The sequence below is a fragment of the Theropithecus gelada genome, chromosome 19 (genome assembly GCF_003255815.1).
Source record: "Theropithecus gelada isolate Dixy chromosome 19, Tgel_1.0, whole genome shotgun sequence".
In the NCBI taxonomy this organism is placed as follows: domain Eukaryota; kingdom Metazoa; phylum Chordata; class Mammalia; order Primates; family Cercopithecidae; genus Theropithecus; species Theropithecus gelada.
The window spans coordinates 17,958,761-17,976,919 of record NC_037687.1 but is presented as its reverse complement, the minus strand read 5'-3'; the positions used below and the strand labels follow the sequence as shown (position 1 = coordinate 17,976,919).

Sequence of the window (18,159 nt, the reverse complement as noted above, 5' to 3'; positions counted from 1 at the left end):
CTTAGCCTCCCGAGTAGCTGGGATTACAAGCACGTGCCACCAACCATGCCCAGCTAATTTTTGTATTTTTAGTGGAGATGGGGTTTCACCATGTCGACCAGGCTGGTCTCGAACTCCTGACCTCGTGATCTGCCCACCTTGGCCTCCCAAAGTGCTGGGATTACAGGCGTGAGCCACCATGCCTGGGCTGAGCCACTTTTTTTTTATTCGTTAGTCAGTTCGCACTGCAAACATGCAAATATTCAGGCAGGGGTTCCCAGAAGTGAACTTGCTGTGTCAGCAGACACATGAGTTTATCATTCCGGTGGCCTGTGCCAGGGTGCCCTCCACCAATGCTATACCATGGACGTACCCCACAGCCTGGCTGGCACAGCATGTCATTGTACTGTTGGATTTTTGCCAATTTGATTGGTAAAGACAAACAGTTTGTAATTTGCAGTTTTCTTATTAAGTGTGAACTTTTTTTTTTTTTTTTTTTTTTTTTTTGAGACAGATCTCACTCTGTTGCCCAGGCTGGAATACAGTGGACTGATCTCGGCTCACCGCAGCCTCCGCCTCCTGGGTTCAAACAATTCTCCCGCCTCAGCCTCCTGAGTAGGTGGGTCTACAGGCACATACCACCACACCTGGCTAATTTTTGTATTTTTTAAAGTAGAGATGTTGTAGGCCGGGCGCGGTGGCTCAAGCCTGTAATCCCAGCACTTTGGGAGGCCGAGACGGGCGGATCACGAGGTCAGGAGATCGAGACCATCCTGGCTAACACGGTGAAACCCCGTCTCTACTAAAAAATACAAAAACTAGCCGGGCGAAGTGGCGGGCGCCTGTAGTCCCAGCTACTCGGGAGGCTGAGGCAGGAGAATGGCGTGAACCCGGGAGGCGGAGCTTGCAGTGAGCTGAGATCCGGCCACCGCACTCCAGCCTGGGCGACAGAGCCAGACTCAGTCTCAAAAAAAAAAAAAAAAAAAAAAAAAAAAAAAAAAAAGTAGAGATGTTGTTTCACCATGATGGCCAGGCTGGTCTCGAACTCCTGGGCTCAAGCGATCTGTTCACTTCAGCCTCCCAAAGTGTTGGGATTACAGGCGTGAGCCACTGCACCTGGCAAGAATGAGCACCATCTCTGGACATGTTGAAGAGCAGTTTCCAGCGTTTTCTTCAATGTCTTGGTTCAAAGCCTTTGACCATTTCTCGGAGTTTGGCGATGGGAAGGACAGAGGCTGAGGAGAGGGGAAAACGTGGGGGAGTGGACTCCCACCCTCCCAGATCCCGGAGAAGTCTCTGTGCATTTGACAGCTGTGGACATGGGGGCACACACAGTTAAGGTGGCACAGTGAGTCAGGGGCTGGCATAGGTTGGAACCTGGTCCGCCTGACACCAGGTTCAGGTGAGACCTTCTCCCAGGCCACCCCTCCCCAGTATCACTTTTGTCACTACTAACCCTCCAGTCTGCCTCAGGCCCCCATCTGCTTCTGGAACCTCAGCCTCCTCCCCACGTTGCCCACCCCAGACACCAGGCTCACTCCAGAGGGAATTCTTGAGCCAGTGCCCCTCTGCCCACACACCTGTCTTGGCTCCACATGGACCTCTTCCCCTGTCACCAATTCCTTCTATCCTCTCCACTCCTAACCATGCTATCCCAGCCAGCTACATTTTCTCAAGCTGCTGGGAGCCCTCCTCACTGTCCCCTCCAGCACAGAGGTGCCATTGTGCAAGAACTCAGTGGGAGGGGCTTGGAGGAACTTGGAGAGCCAATTATAGGTTTGAGGAATCTTGGTGAACTCCTACTCATGTGTTGAAGCCCCATCGGTAATGCCTCCTCCTCCAAGAAGCCTTCTAGGACCCTGTCTTTCCCTCTCGACCTTCCTTGACTGCATGGGACTATGAGTGTCTATGTCCAACTCTGTCCTCTCTTAAGATAGCTCCTTGAGGCCGGGCGCGGTGGCTCAAGCCTGTAATCCCAGCACTTTGGGAGGCCGAGACGGGTGGATCACGAGGTCAGGAGATCGAGACCATCCTGGTGAACATGGTGAAACCCCGTCTCTACTAAAAAATACAAAAAACTAGCCGGGCGAGGTGGCGGCGCCTGTAGTCCCAGCTACTCGGGAGGCTGAGGCAGGAGAATGGCGTGAACCTGGGAGGCGGAGCTTGCAGTGAGCTGAGATCCGGCCACTGCACTCCAGCCTGGGTGACAGAGCGAGACTCCGCCTCAAAAAAAAAAAAAAAAAAAAAAAAAGATAGCTCCTTGAGGACCTGGTCAGGGCTGAGGCCTCTTGGGGCCCCGTGTGGGTGATGTTTGTTGAATGAATAAATGACTGCATGAGCTGGGAGCCAACTGAGCTGAGATCGAGAAGCGAATTGATGAAGTGGCTGTCGGTTGGGGTGCTAATAGAGGACATGAAGTCACTGGGTTCTAGCAAGAGGGAAGCGGGACCCTGGGCCACCCCTCCCCCTTGTCCTCCATCCACCTCTCATGAGAACCTTGAGGCCCTGCAAGGGGGCGGATCTCTGTCTTCATTCTTCCCCTCTGCACTCCACCCAGATACCAGTTCCTCTTCCCCCTGAGTCGCTGGGTGCAGAGCCAGAGGAACGCCGGCGACCCCAGCAGCGCTGCAGAGGGTGCTGGCCATTGCGGCCCCCGTGTCCAGGTGGGCCAGGACGCAGCCTCTGGGCGCCGTCGCTTTTCCAGCACCACCGAGGCAAAAGCGTGGCAGTAGGACCCAAAAGGTAGGACTGAGGCTCTAGAACTTGCACCTGTGCAGGGACTGCAAATCAGACCTGGGACCCTCTCAGCAGCCCCCACTCCACCCTATCCCAGGACTTCCCAGGACCCGCGGTTCTGGGAGATACTAGGAGCGGGATCAAGGGGCGGGGCCGTTTCCGAGACAACCGCTTATTTGCATAGGGTCCCGTCCTGGCCAACGAGGGCGCCCCAAATGTTCAGGACGTAGAAGAAAGGGTTAACTGGGCCGGCTCTCTTCCTCGCCTTCGAAGCCTGCTAGGCACCGGGGTTACCTACCCATTTCCCAGAAGGGGAGACTGAGGCAGCCCGGCAGCCAAAGGAGGCAACCAGACTGGGGCTGCGTTGTACCATTTCAGAAGCGGCTTGAACTGGTCTAAGGTATAATCATAAACACTAGCGGTGGAGGCAAGGGCGACCACAGGGCTGAGGTCAGGGCTAGGATTCCGGTGTCTCTATGTAGGTTGCTTGAATGGGGGGCACCCTGGCATGGACGCTGCTGTTGCCGCTGCTGCTGCAGGAGTCAGACAGCCAGGAACCGTCATGCACCATGCCCTCCACGGATGTGGACTGGAACACGGAGTTCAGTGCCACGTGCCTGAATTTCAGTGGCCGTGGCCTGAGCCTGCCCCTCAACCAGTCTCTGCGGGCCAGCAACGTGCTTCTCCTTGACCTGTCTGGGAACGGCCTGCGAGAGCTTCCAGTGACCTTCTTTGCCCACCTGCAGAAGCTTGAGGTCCTGAACGTGCTACACAACCCGCTGTCCCGTGTGGATGGGGCGCTGGCTGCCCGCTGTGACCTTGACCTGAGGGCTGACTGCAGCTGTGCCCTGGAGTCCTGGCACGAGGTCCGGCGAGACAACTGCTCTGGCCAGAAGCCTCTGCTCTGCTGGGACACAACCAGCTTCCAGCACAACCTCTCTGCCTTCCTGGAGGTCAGCTGCGCCCCCGGCCTGGCCCCTGCAACCATTGGGGCAGTGGCAGTCAGCGGGTGCCTGCTTCTCGGACTTGCCATCGCTGGCCCCGTGCTGGCCTGGAGACTCTGGCGATGCCGAGTGGCCAGGAGCCGGGACCTGGACAAGCCCTGGCCTGCTCAGGATAGGCCCAAGCCCAGTTTAGGCTTGCAACCACGGTATGGCAGCCGGAGCACCCCCAAGCCCCAAGTGGTCACGCCACCCCGCCCCTCCACTCCTGACTATGAGAACATGTTTGTGGGCCAGCCAGCAGCCGAGCACCAGTGGGCTGAACAAGGGTAAGTAACCCATAGAGATACCTGTCAAAGTGGTGAATAGTAAGGCTCCACACCCAGATGGCCGGGGTTCAAATCCCAGCTCTGCTGCTTGCAGGCTGTGGGATCTTAGGTGAGTAGCTTTACTTCTCTGAGCCTCAGTCTCCTCACCTATAAAATGGGTAGAGGACTGGATGTGGTGGCTCACACCTGTAACCCTATCTCTTTGGGAGGCCAAGGCAGGCGGATCACTTGAAGTCAGGAGTTCGAGACCAGCCCGGCCAACACGGTGAAACCCCGTCTGTACTAAAAATACAAAAATTAGCCGGGTATGGTGTCAAGCGCCTGTGGTCCCAGCTGCTCAGGAGGCTGAGGCAAGAGAATCGCTTGAACCTGGGAGTCAGAGGTTGCAGTGAGCCGAGTTCGTGCCACTGCACTCCAGCCTGGGTGACAGAGTGAGACTCAATCTCAAAAATAAAATCAGTAAAATAAAGTAAAACGAGGGAGAACTACAGTCCCCATCATAGTGTGTTGGGGGTAAAAATTAAATGAGTTCCCATATATGGGACAAGCTTCCCCTCATGACCTGTAAACCCAGTTTCTGGCGGCCAAGGATGGGGAGACAGGAGGCAACTGCTTCAGTGGAGTTGGGGCTCTGCGGTGGCGGTCAGCAGCATAGGCCCAGGTCCCGTGTGACCCAAGGCTGTCTCTGAACCTCCATTTCTGTCTCCGTAGAATGGGGACAGCCCTCCCTTTCCCCATGACACACATGAGATGCTAAGGAGGTGCCTTACAAAGTCCCATCACCACTAGATGACCTTTTTTTTTTTTTTTTTTTTGAGACAGTCTCATTCTGTTGCCCAGGCTGGAATGCAGTGGCGCGATCACAGATCAGTGCAGCCTCAAACTCCTGGCCTCAAGTGATCCTCCTGCCTCAGTCTCCAGAGTAGCTGGGACCACAGGCAGCTGCCACCACATCCAAATAATTTTTGTATTTTTCGTAGAGATGGGGGTCTTGCTATGTTTCTCAGGCTGGTCTCAAACTCTTGGCCTCAAGTGATCCTCATGTCTCAGCCTCCCAAAGTGCTGGGATTATGGGTGTGAGCCACCGCTGCCAGTTTCTAGATGATTTTGCTGGGCTTAGACAAATGAGTTGAACTTTTCTAGGTTGGGGTAGGGTGCGGTGGCTCATACCTGTAATCCCAGCACTTTTTGAGGCCCAGGTGGTCAGTGGTCAGGACCTCAAGACCAGCCTGACCAACATGGTGAAACCCGGTCTCTACTAAAAAATACAAAAATTAGGCTGGGCACGGTGGCTCATGCCTGTAACTCCAGCATTTTGGGAAGCCGAGGCGGGAGGATCACGAGGTCAGGAGTTCGAGACCAACCTGGCCAATATGGTGAAACCCTGTCTCTACTAAAAATACAAAAATCAGCCGGGTATGGTGGTGGGTACCTGTAATCCCAGCTACTTGGGAGGCTGAGGCAGGAAGAATCACTTGAACCCAGGAGGTGGAGGTTGCAGTGAGCCCAGATCGCGCTACTATACTCCAGCCTGGGTGACAGAGTGAGACTCCGTCTCAAAAAAAAAAAAAAAAGAGGAAGAAGAAAAGAAAAACTTTTCTAGGTTGGAAAAGGGAGTGGAGGGAATTTCAAGGGGCGGGACCCTCAAGGGGCAGAGACCCAGAGGCGGGAAAGAACAGAGAATTTGCTGTGAATGGTTTTTGAGAAGGGATGACTTGAAAGCTGAGGGGCCTGAGGGGAACAGGGAAGGCCAAGCAGGAAGGGGCCACAGCCATGGCTGTTTGGGCAGCAGAGTCTGTGCCAGGAGGTGGGGAGGCCATTGGAAGACTGTCGGCGAGAAAGAAGAAAATATGCAAAGCAGATGTAAACATGACTCAAAAGCAGAAATGATCTGAGGCAGGGTGTTGAAGACACTGGACTCACAAAAGCAGCTTGTGCTCTGATGTTCACCGTGGCCTCCCTATCCCCAAGGCTTCCGGATTAGCCTCTTTTATGTACCTGGCCTCCAGAAACACTGTGTTTAGAATTGACTGTGTCATTTCCACCCTGCATCTGACACTTACAGACATGGAGGCTCTGGGAGGCAGGGAAATGACTTGTCCAAGATCACATAGCCAGTCAAAAAAGGCAGGACAGGAACCCTGCGTCCCAGTCCTGTTCGTCCCCCTACAACCCCTTAGGTGTTGGCGGGCAATTCACACTAGAGTATAATTGACTGATAGATGCTATATACCCAAAGTGGCCATTTTGCCCTTTTTTTTTCTTTTCTTTTCTTTTTTCACTCTGTCGCCCAGACTAGAGTACAATGGCACGATCTTGGCTCACTGCAACCTTCACCTCCTGGGTTCAAGCGATTCTCCTGCATCCTGTCTCAGCCTTCTGAGTAGCTGGGATTACAGGCGCCCGCCACCGTGCCCGGCTAATTTTAGTAGAGACGGGGTTTTGCCATGTTGACCAGGCTGGTCTCGAACTCCTGACCTCAGGTGATCTGCCCATCTTGGCCTCCCAAAGTGCTCGGATTATAGGCGTGAGCCACCGCACCCAGCCCAGTGGCCCTTTTCACAAGAGGAGCTGGGTTGGAATTAGAATGTAATTTGCCTTAACAAATATTCCTAAGTAGCTCCCTGCTCCGTGGCCAATTCTATAGATGCAGAAACGGAGGCTCAGAGACTTGCTTTTATGTATGAGGGCCACAAAGTCAGTTGCTTCGGTGTGGAAAATATTTCCCATCGGAAGGTGCAGCCACTTGTGTGCATGTGACTGATGTGGCCAGAGCTTCCGATTTTTCAAGAGGAAACAAAAATTTAGATTTTCATGTAATAATGAACAGCTACTTCAATTTTTTTTTTTTGAGACAGGGTCTCCCTCTGTCACCCAGGCTGCGGTACAGTGGCGTGGTCACGGCTCACTGCAGTCTCGACCTCCCAGGCTCAAGCGATCCTCCCATCTCAGCCTCCCGAGTCGCTGGGACTCCAAGCGCATGGCACCACGCCCGAATAATTTTTTTTATTTTTTGTAGAGATGGGGTCTCACCATGCTGCCCAGGATGGCCCAGTGGCCCTGGCCTCAAGCAAATCAAACTCCTGACCTCAGGCAGATCTTCTGCCTTGGCCTCCCAAAGTGCTGGGATTACAGGCGTGAGTCATCGTGCCTGGCTGCTATCTCATTTTTAAGGAAGGAAAAAGGGTTCAGGGTCCTCCGACCACAGCGTTCCACCCACAGAACCTTCTCTAAATCACTCCCCTCCCACTCCTCAGAGAGAGGTGGGGCTGGCTGGGAATCAGAACTACCCCGTGCCACAGTTTCCCCATATGTAAATATTCGGGGTAGACTGAGCCACTCTGAAGCTTTCTTTTTTTTTTTTTTTTTAATCTTCTGAGACAGAGTCTCGCTGTGTCTCCCAGGCTGGAGTGCAATGGCACGATCTCAGCTCACTGCAACCTCTACCTCCTGGGTTCAGGCGATTCTCCTGCCTCAGCCTCCCGAGTAGCTAGGACTACAGGCATGTGCCACCATGCCTGGCTGATTTTTGTATTTTTAGTAGAGACAGGGGTTTCATCATGTTGCCCAGGCTGGTCTTGAACTCCTGACCTCTGGTGATCTACCACCTCAGCCTCCCAAAGTGCTGGATTACAGGCGTGAGCCAGAGTACCTGGCCCACTTGGAACCTTCTCAAAGCTCATGTGCCTGTCCCCTGAGTCCTCCCCCTCCCTCACTTACCCCTGGTCTGTGTGTACCCCCAGGGCTCACCCTTCAGAGGACAATGACTTTTACATGAACTACAAGGACATCGACCTGGCCTCCCAGCCTGTCTACTGTAACCTGCAGGCACTGGGCCAGGCCCCGATGGATGAAGAGGAGTACGTGATCCCTGGGCGCCGAGCCTAAGATGTCCCAACCTCCACCCAGACCCCCTTCAGTCCCTGCTGGGTGCCTCAGGGCATCCTAACTCCTCCCGGGCCTCAGTTTCCCCATCTGAAGAATGGGGACAGGAAAGGATCCTTGAGTCCCCAGGTAGCTCTGCCGCCCCCTCCCTGTCCCCTATGCCCCAACAAGGGGACAGGAGGGTCACTGTGTGAATCCTGTCGTCATCCTCCTGTGGATGTTCAGGCAGTGCTCAATAAATGCTTTGAGGCTGATGAGGCTGCTGGCTCAGGGTGAGTGGGTTCCTCAAGGTGGGGATTTCTGAGTTCTAAGACGAAGTCTCCATCTGAGACTCCCAAATTGCTCCCCACCTCCCATCCCTGTTTTGTTTTGGTTTTTGTTGTTGTTGTTGTTGTTTTGTTTGTTAGTTTGTTTTTGAGTCCGAGTCTCACTCTGTCACCCAGGCTGGAGTGCAGTAGTGCGATCTCGGCTCACTGCAACCTCCGCCTCCCGGGTTCAAGTGATTCTCCTGCCTCAGCCTCCCAAGTAACTGGGATTACAGGCACCTGCCACAATGCCCAGCTAATTTTTGTTTTTTTTTTTTTTTTTTTTTTTTTTTGAGACGGAGTCTCGCTCTGTCGCCCAGGCTGGAGTGCAGTGGCGCGATCTCGGCTCACTGCAAGCTCCACCTCCCGGGTTCACGCCATTCTCCCGCCTCAGCCTCCGAGTAGCTGGGACTACAGGCGCCCGCCACCACGCCCGGCTAGTTTTTTTTTTGTATTTTTAGTAGAGACGGGGTTTCACCATGTTAGCCAGGATGGTCTCGATCTCCTGACCTCGTGATCCACCCGCCTCGGCCTCCCAAAGTGCTGGGATTACAGGCTTGAGCCACCGCGCCCGGCCAATTTTTGTATTTTTAATAGAGACGGGGTTTCGCCATGTTGGCTAGGCTGGTCTCGAACTCCTGACCTCAAGTGATCTGCCCACCACGGCCTCCCGAAGTGCTGGGATTATAGGCGTGGCCACCGTGCCCGACCACATTCCTCCCTTCTGCCCCTCTCAGGGCCCCTTCCCAGGTTCCTGATCTCCAGGTTCGGCCCCCAGTGCAGCCCACACCACCCCCAAAATAAAAATGTATATATATTGCTTTAGCTCTAATATTCTGAGAAAATCCTTCAAGACCCTGGTGCAATGCCGCCTCCTCTGAGAAGCTGTCCCTGGTTTCTTCTCAGGCAGAGTTAATGACTCACAGACGTCTGTATTTCAAGAGTTTTTTCAGGCTCATGACTCAGCTGGGTTTCCTATCAGCTGGTCCCTGCCCGATCCTCCAATCTGGAGGAGATAGAACTAGAGACAAGTACCCTCAGTCCTGGGAGATCAAGCCTGGGCCAAAGGGAAGAATGGGGGCACAGTCCCCACATGGAGACAATTGAATGAGTTTGAATAAGGCTGCACATAAGAGGGGAATCTGCAGTGGGTTTTGAAGGATGCATAGGAGTTTGAGAATTGGAGAGGAAAGGGCATGCTGGGTGGGTGGACCAACTTCTGCAAGAGCCTGGAGAGGCACAAAGAAGGCACAGGCCCAGCACTGTACCTTACAAAGACAACAGCTGTTGTTTGGGGAAAGACTCAGTGATGCCATCTGCTGTCTTTTGGTATTGAGTTTAATTTTGAAGCCTCCTAGGTGCCCATTTTCACCAGCTTTGCTGTGACTGAAGTGAGCCTGCTCCCGTCGCAGGGTCTTTACACTTGCTGTTTGCATTTACTTGCAATGTCCACCCTCAACTACTCGCTCCCTGACTGCTTTTCTTCCTCCAGGTCTCAGCTCAAATGGGACCTCCCCAGGGAGGCCTCCCCATCCAACTATCTAGATCACCTCTGCCTCCATTCACTAATGAGCTGATGGATCGAATCCCCAGCACAAATCTTACTGCAATCAACTACTTTCTTAGGATTTACTCATTTGTCCCCTTCACTCAACCGAGCTCCACAAAGTGGGGTGGTTCTTGTGTGTCTTCTTTTTTTTTTTTTTTTTTTTTTTTGAGACGGAGTCTGGCTCTGTCGCCCAGGCTGGAGTGCTGTGGCCGGATCTCAGCTCACTGCAAGCTCCGCCTCCCGGGTTTACGCCATTCTCCTGCCTCAGCCTCCGGAGTAGCTGGGACTACAGGAGCCCGCCACCTCGCCCGGCTAGTTTTTTGTATTTTTTAGTAGAGACGGGGTTTCACCATGTTAGCCAGGATGGTCTCGATCTCCCGACCTCGTGATCCGCCCGTCTCGGCCTCCCAAAGTGCTGGGATTACAAGCTTGAGCCACCGCGCCCGGCCTCTTGTGTGTCTTCTTACTGCTGTGTCCCGGGCCTGGCATAAAGTGGGCACTCACTGAATACGTTAAGGGGAACCTGCAGTCATTCAGGTTGGCCTCTGGGTGGTGGCATTCCCAGCAGATACACTTCACTGCTGGAAGTGGGTACTCTGTCCCGGAAGACACCCATCACCATTCCTCTCAGAGATTCAGGGTGGGCAGGCAGTTTGGTGTGGGGAGGGGGCTGGACTCAGCACACCTCGGGATTCCAAGATCCTAAACAGGAAGTATATATAACCTGGGAGATGTGGTGCGCATGAAAATATTCTTCACAACTTATTTGTTCCTCCCTGCTCTTTATATATGAAAGAATGAGGTGTCACTAACATGGAAGTGCCACAAACAGGAGGGGTGATGGGATTCACCGCTCAGGTTGAGGACAGTGCCACAAAACAAAGCACTTGGTGGCAGACAGACTTGCCTCTGAGCTGCCTGTGTTTGGAAAGGTGACTCCCAACTTGGGAGAGAAAACAGGATGGTGATAGAGACAGAGAGAGAGACAGATACCTCTGCCTCAGCCCCCAAAGAGAGAAGTTCTGAGGAATGAGGCAAGATAGAGGGAAGCTGAGACTTAAAAGGGTATGAGGTCTCAGCTGTTTCCAAAACAGAAACACCAGCCTGGGCAACCTGGCGAAACTCAGTCTCTACAAAAAATACAAAAATTAGCTGGGCGTGGTGGCATGCGCCTGTAGTCCTAGCTACTCAGGTGGCTGAGGTGGGAGGATCGATTGAGCCTGGGTGGTTGAGGCTGCAGTGAGCTGTGATTGTGCCACTGCACTCTGGCCTGGGCAACAGAATGAGACCCCATCTCAGAAAGGTAAAAATAAAAAAGAAACAGAAACAGGGAGATAGAGAAATGGAGACAGAGAGTCAGGAATGGCCAAGGCTGCCCTTGGAGCCCACAGGTGTCGTAAGCACCTTCCAATGGCCTGGCATCTCCAAGTACACCTTGCCACTCATTCCTTGAGCCTTTCCACTCACCCCCTCCAAGGTCTCCTGGAGAAACTGAAGCCAAGGAGAGGAGGATCTTCTCAAGGTCACCTTCCCTTATCCTAGACACCACAGGGAGTGGTTCAGACAGCTTTATTTTTATCACCAGAGTTTTAAATAAATACACAGTTCCATCAGACCAGCCCCCCAGTTCCCAGGAAGGTCACCCCAATAAATTAATAATAAATAGCAGATATATAAATACAGCCGTTTGGGCAGGAATCGGGTGTCTCAGGACCCTTGAGCCCATTCCACAGGCCAGGACAACTGAGGTCGTGTCCCCAGGGCAGGTGCACAGTCTAAGGACCAGGGCTCCTCATACGCAGTGGCAGTCTTTGGCTAACAAGTCGTCATAGGTCTGGAGTGACACCCCGGTGTCGGTCTTTTGAATGAGCACCATGGGATTGTAGCTGGCGGGCACGCAGCAGGGAGCTGGCACCGTGTCGGGCTTCAGGCGGTGCAGGTTCGTCTTGATCTGCGCGTGCATGTTGGCCTCCCGGAACTGGCTCGGGCACGCGCCGATGCACATGGTCACTTGCACCTCCCGTGGCGACAGCACCCAATCGGCCCAGCCCAGGTCTTCCAGCGACGCGTGGACAGTGTGCAGACGGCAGCAGCGCCCGGGCCCGAGCGGACAGTGGTCCCCGTTGCGCGCACGCGCTCTGCGGCGCCCCCTGGCGGCTCGCGGCCGCAAGTGCAACTCCAGCTGGGGCCGTGCGGACGAAGACTTTACCAGCAGTTGGTCCGACTGCGACGGCGGCGGCGACAGTCGCAGGTGCAGCGCGGGCGCCTGGGGTCTTGCAAGCCTGAGCTGACGCCGCAGCGGTCGTGTCACGTCCCACGACCTTGACGCCGTCGGGGACAGCCGGAACAGAGCCCGGTGAATGCGGGAGGCCTCGGGGAGCCCCTCGGGCAGGACGGCCCGGGAGATACGCAGGTGCAGGTGGCCGCCAGATCCCAGCCGCACTGTGGGAAGACAGATAGGGAAGCTGGTCACCCACAGGCCTGCCGTTTTCCAGGAACGGGGGTGCCCATTTCCCCTAACACGCCAAGCTGGATCTCACCACGGCGCTGGCGCCTTTGCACAAGTTTATTCCCCTACCAAGAGCATTTCTCCGGCCGGGCGCTGTGGCTCACGCCTGTAATCTCAACACTTTGGGAGGCCGATGCGGGCGGATCACTTGAGGTCAGGAGTTCAGGACCAGCCTGGCCAATATGGTGAAACGCCCACTCTACTAAAAATACCAAAAAATTAGCCGGGCGTGGTGGCTGGCGCCTGTGATCCCAGCTACTCGGGAGGCTGAGGCAGGAGAATCGCTTGAATCGGGGCGGTGGAGGTTGCAGTGAGCCAGGATCGCGCCACTGCACTCCAGCCTGGGCAACAGAGGAAGACTCCCTCTCAAAAAAAAAAAAAAAAAAAAAAAAAAGGAGCACTTCTCCCCTGAATCTCAGCATGATGGCTGGCTCCTCCTCCTCCTTCCAGCCTGCCTAAAATAGGAAGCACCCTATTTTATTTCCTTGTGTGTCATTCATATTCCCTGCTTAGAATCTCAGCTTGGTTGACACTGTGCCTGGCACACAATAGGTGCTTAGTAAATACCTGAAGGAATTAATGTATATCTGATATTCAGACAAAGATTCCAATCATGGCTCTGCTTTTCTTCTGGCAGTCAAAAACTTACTTGCTTGACTTATTTATTTATTATGGTCTTGCTGTTACCCAAGCTGGAGTGCATGGCTCAGTGCAGCCTCAGTCTCCTGGGTTCAAGTGATCCTCCCGCCTCAGCCTCCTGAATAACTGAGACTACAGGCTCGCACTATCATGCCTGGCTAATTTTTTTAAACAACTTTTTTGGTGCTGGGCGCGGTGGATCAAGCCTGTAATCCCAGCACTTTGGGAGGCCGAGACGGGCGGGTCACGAGGTCAGGAGATCGAGACCATCCTGGCTAAACCGGTGAAACCCCATCTCTACTAAAAAATACAAAAAATTGGCCGGGCGTGGTGGCGGACGCCTATAGTCCCAACTACTCCAGAGGTTGAGGCAGGAGAATAGCGTAAAACCCGGGAGGCGGAGCTTGCAGTGAGCTGAGATCCGGCCACTGCACTCCAGCCTGGGTGACAGAGCGAGCCGCCGTCTCAAAAAACAAAAAACAAAAAAAACACCTTTTTTGGTAGAGATGGGGTCTTGCTATATTGCCCAGGCAGCAATGTTCTGGCCTCAAGCGATGCTCCTACTTCGGCCTCCCAAAGTACTGGGATTACAGGTGTAATCCTGAGAAATTAAGAGTACCAAACCCATCACATTCCAGACTACTGAGCCTCTAGGAATCACAGCCCCTCAGGCTGGTACAAGTGTTAGAGAGACTGGGGTTTGAGGGTGTCTTGGCCTAGTTGCCAGGCTCAGCAAGGGTGAGAGGTTTTCCTGGAGTCACACAGCACAGATGGGTCAGGGCAGGCTTAGAGTGTGCCCCTCTGCCTGCCCCCTCCTGGGTCCCACCGCAGCCCAGACCTCATCCGGTGCCCTGCACCCCTGGTGCCTCAGTGCATTTACCCATGGAGGGCATAGAGATGGGGAAAATAACTCTCCTCCCCTAACAAGTCACTTGTTGCATGTGACTTTAGCAGTGCCTTGACAAGCAATTGCATCAGATTCAGACCAGCTCCAACTGGTTCTGCCCATCACAAACCTCTATCCATGCACCACACCCCCATCCTTTCTCTTGGATCCTGGCCCCAGCCCAGGTCAGGGACCATGCCCACACCCCACACCCGACCCCGTCCCCAGGTTTCCCAGGTGCTGTGTATATTCAGGAGGGTCCCTGGCATCCCTGTGCCTCAGTTTCCCCACTTACAATTTGGGAACGGGTTATAACCTCCCACGTTGTGGGTGCAAATCAGGCATCAGCTACCCCATCAGACCCAAGGGGGTCCAGGACGTTCCTACCCAGGGCACAGACGGGGCAACTGAGGCTCAAAGGTAGGTGTGGGCTTTTCAAGACAAGAGGAATCCCTGGTTAGATATGGGGGCTGCTTGGGGTGGAAGGGGATCTCCAAGATTTCACTTACCTTCTGGTGTGAGTATCCGGACCTCAGGGGCCTGGATGAGGTCGGTGTTTGAATCTTCCCAGCTCTGGTTGGCCCGCAGCCTGGTCAGCAGGTCCTCGTAGCGTTTCCGCAACTCTCGGAATCTGGAGTCTTCGGAGTGCAAGTTTGAGGGTCCCGGGAAACTTGCGCGGCTCGCCTCGGCCAGAGACACGGCGCCCCCATGCGGCGGCCATAAGAGCACAAGCAACACCAAGAGCATCTGAGAGCCATTCAGTGTCTTGAGTTCTTGCCCGGGCATGGCTGTGCTGGTTGCAGCTCTGAGCTGGGACTGACCAGATGCTGCCGGACCGGCCTTTATAGTCCCCGGACTGTGTCGGTCTCCGCCTGCTCAGTCCGGCCCTCCTCCCCCTGCCTGCAGAGTAAACACTCTAGTGGCCACAGCTGGGCGGTGTCTAGGGGTGTATTTAGGGGGAGGATCTTTAGGTGGGGGCGCTCCTAGTAAAGCTAGGGCACGTTTCTGGGCCTCAGTATGAGGACACCATTCCAGCCTGGGAGTCTGTTTGGAGGAAAAAAGACATTGTTACTGTGTGAAGAATTCCAGACGGGAATTTAAGAAGTGGCTGTCTGTGCCCAGGGGATTTCCTCTCTTCTCTTTTCGGTTGGGGTCAAAGGCTAAAGATGGCGAAAAACAAAGGAAGCAGAGGAAAACGGGATAGATGGAGCCAGGAAGGGCAAACTTGATGTGTCATTCCTCTCTGTCATGCTTGTTTCCTCACCAGGAAAAAAGGGACTGAGACTCTCATTGGAGAGGTGGTCCAATGAGGAGTAAAGCACAGGGCCAGACACATAGGAAGCGTTTGATAAACTGGTTATTGCAGTTATTCATTCTCATCTGGAGAACTCCTACTCATTCTTCAAAACTCTGTGCAAAAAGCCCCTCTTCCAGAAAGTCTTCTCCAACATTATCTTTCCAGGGCTAAGCAGGGTGCTCCCAAACCCCATCCTTTTGTCTGGCTCAGTGCTCACCTTGAAGCCATCCTCACAGGATTCATAATTCTGGAGGCCAGGCGTGGTGGCTTATGTCAATAATCTCAGCACTTTGGGAGGCCGAGGTGGGTGGATTGCTTGAACCCAGGAGTTCAAGACAAGTCTGGGCAAGACGGCAATATCTCGTCTCTAAAAAAAAGAATTCTGCACCGGGCACCGTGGCTCACACCTGTAATCCCAGCACTTTGGGTGGCCGAGGCACGCGGACCACCTGAGGTCAGGAGTTCTAGACTAGCCTGACCAACATGGAGAAACCCCGTCTCTACTAAATATACAAAATTAGCCGGGCTTGGTGGCACATGCCTGTAATCCCAGTTAGTCGGGAGGCTGAGGCAAGAGAATCGCTTGAACCCGGGAGGCAGAGGTTGCAGTGAGCCGAGTTCTCACCATTGCACTTCAGCCTGGGCAACAGGAGCAAAACTCTGTCTCAAAAAAAAAAAAAAAAAAAAAATCTGGACAGAAATTTAGTTATAATTAAGCATTAATCAGGCTGCACTTTGACCCACTTCCTTGTGACTAAGTTGCTTGCAATACCTGATACTGACCGTTTGCTATAGATGGGATTTCCGACCTTAGAATCATAAGACTTTTTAAAATAATTACTTAAGATGTTTTTAAAATCCTGAATACCAGCTTAACTGCTGACACCCACCAGTGTGAATACCCCACAGAGGAATGGAATTCGCATGAGAATAGTTTCTTACTGTTTATGACTTCACCTCCTGCACTCTTTCACCAAGCAATGACCTTCACACTTCAGCCCACTCCAAAACCCTTAAAAACTAAAACTCTAGCCCCAGGCCGGGTGCAGTGGCTCACGCCTGTAATCCCAGCACTTTGGGAGGCCAAGGCGGATGGATCACCTAAGGTCAGGAGTTCGAGACCAGCCTGACCAACACGATGAAACCCTGTCTCTACTAAAAAAATTTCAGAAATTAACCGGTCGTGGTGGCACATGCTTGTAATCCCAGCTGTTTGGGAGGCTGAGGCAGGAGAATCGTTTGAACTTAGGAGGCGGAGGTTGCAGTGAGCTGCCATCTCGCCATTGCACTCCAGCCTGGGAGATAGAGCAAGACTCCATCTTTTTTTTTTTTTTTTTTTCAAGACGGAGTCTCACTCTGTCGCCCAAGCTGGAGTGCAGTGGCACGATCTCGGCTCACTGCAAGCTCCACCTCCTGGGTTCATGGCATTCTCCTGCCTCAGCCTCCTAAGTAGCTGGGACTACAGGTGCCTGCCACCATGCCAGCTTTTTTTTTTTTTTTTTAGTAGAGATGGGGTTTCACCATGTTAGCCAGGATGGTCTCAATCTCCTGACCTCATGATCCATCCGCCTCGGCCTCCCAAAGTGCTGGGATTACAGGCTTGAGCCACCACGCCCGGCTGACTCCATCTTAAAAAATATATAGGCCTCCCAAGTAGTTGGGATTACAGTCGTGCACCACCACACCTAGCTAATTTTTGTATTTTTAGTAGAGACAGGGATTCACCATGTTGGCCAGGCTGGTCTTGAACTCTTGACCTCAAGTCATCTGTCGGCCTCTGCCTCCCAAAGTGTGGGGATTTTAGGCATGAGCCACTGCACCCAGCCTTTTTTTTTTTTTTTTCCGAGACAGTCTCTAGCTCTGTCGCTCAGGCTGGAGTGCAGTGGCATGATCTTGGCTCACTGCAACCTCCATCTCCCGGGTTCAATGGATTCTCCTGCCTCAGCCTCTCGAGTAGCTGGGATTACAGGTGCGCACCATCACGCCTGGCTGATTTTTGCATTTTTAGTAGAGATGGGGTTTCACCTTGTTGGCCAGGCTGATCTTGAACTGCTGACCTCAGATGATCCACCCGCCTCAGCGTCCCAAAGTGCCGAGATTACAGGTGCGTGCCACCATGCCCGGGTAATTTTTGTATTTGATGTAGAGATGGGGTTTCACCCTGTCATGTTGACCAGTCTGGTCTCGAACTCCTGACCTCGTGATCCACCTGCCTCGGCCTCCCAAAGTGCTGGGATTACAGGCATGAGCCACCGCGCCCGGTCCCAAACTAAGAACATCTTCAAAGAGAAAGAAAAGAGACGTAGGGGCTGTCCTGGGGGTGGAGGTCTCTGAGAGCTCACCTGTGCTTTTGGACAAGGCTGGGGTCTGGGTCCTCCTGGCTCTCCTTGTCTAACTTGTGCTCTGAAGGTCCTGGTGGCATTTCTGCAATTCCTGGAACGTGGAGTCATCCAGATCAGAGTGCTTGTCCAAGGGTCCTAGGAACCCCAGAAGGTTCTCACTGGGCAGAGTCAGGGCGCCCCCCCAGGGTGCCCCCAACAACATCTGTAACATCAACAGCATCTGAAAGCAACGCTGGGTCACGGGTCCTGGCCTGGGTATGGCTGTGCTAGTTGCTGTCTGAACCGCACTGACACTTTGGGTCTGGCTTTATAGCCTGCACGTTCCCACCCAGCCGTTCCCCACGACCCAGACCCTGCAAGCAGGGTAAACACTCCAGTGACCACGGCCAGGCCAGGTCTCACGAATGCGTTCTTGCACAAGAACGCAAGAGGGGTGCCTCTCTGACCCTCTGTATCCTTTCCCAAGAAATAAGGACACCAGGCCGGGTGCGGTGGCTCACGCCTGTCATCTCAGCACTTTGGGAGGCCGAGGTGGACGGATCACGAGGTCAGGAGATCGAGACCATCTGGCTAACACGGTGAAACCCTGTCTCTACTAAAAATACAAAAAAAATTAGCCTGGCATGGTGATGGGCACCTGTAGTCCCAGCTACTTGGGAGACTGAGGCAGGAGAATGGTATGAACCTGAGAGGCGGAGCTTGTAGTGAGCCGAGATCGGGCCACTGCACTCCAGCCTGAGTGACAGAGTGAGACTTCGTCTC

General features: G+C 53.6%; 2 protein-coding genes across 2 annotated transcripts; one reads left to right on the top strand and one right to left on the bottom strand.

Moving 5' to 3' along the window:
• The first annotated feature begins 2,584 nt into the window (after window positions 1-2,584).
• Window positions 2,585-8,033, top strand: LRRC25 (leucine rich repeat containing 25). The gene is made up of 3 exons (XM_025366097.1): window positions 2,585-2,721; window positions 3,094-3,985; window positions 7,729-8,033. Exons 2-3 carry the CDS (start codon window positions 3,207-3,209, stop codon window positions 7,871-7,873), a joined length of 924 nt encoding a protein of 307 aa, XP_025221882.1. The 5' UTR covers window positions 2,585-2,721; window positions 3,094-3,206; the 3' UTR covers window positions 7,874-8,033.
• A 3,248-nt stretch (window positions 8,034-11,281) lies between these two features.
• On the bottom strand, window positions 11,282-17,676 carry GDF15 (growth differentiation factor 15). Its single transcript, XM_025366096.1, has 3 exons — window positions 17,398-17,676; window positions 14,268-14,802; window positions 11,282-12,166 (listed from the first exon to the last, which is right to left on the bottom strand). Exons 2-3 carry the CDS (start codon window positions 14,542-14,544, stop codon window positions 11,517-11,519), a joined length of 927 nt encoding a protein of 308 aa, XP_025221881.1. The 5' UTR covers window positions 14,545-14,802; window positions 17,398-17,676; the 3' UTR covers window positions 11,282-11,516.
• Between the last annotated feature and the right edge of the window lie 483 nt (window positions 17,677-18,159).

Coding starts and splice junctions, on each gene's coding strand:
- LRRC25 (XM_025366097.1), top strand. CDS start 3,207: ATGGGGGGCACCCTGGCATGGACGCTGCTGTTGCCGCTGCTGCTGCAG. Junction 3,986..7,728: donor CACCAGTGGGCTGAACAAGG/GTAAGTAACCCA, acceptor GTGTACCCCCAG/GGCTCACCCTTCAGAGGACA.
- GDF15 (XM_025366096.1), bottom strand. CDS start 14,544: ATGCCCGGGCAAGAACTCAAGACACTGAATGGCTCTCAGATGCTCTTG. Junction 12,167..14,267: donor CCGGATACTCACACCAGAAG/GTAAGTGAAATC, acceptor GTCTTCCCACAG/TGCGGCTGGGATCTGGCGGC.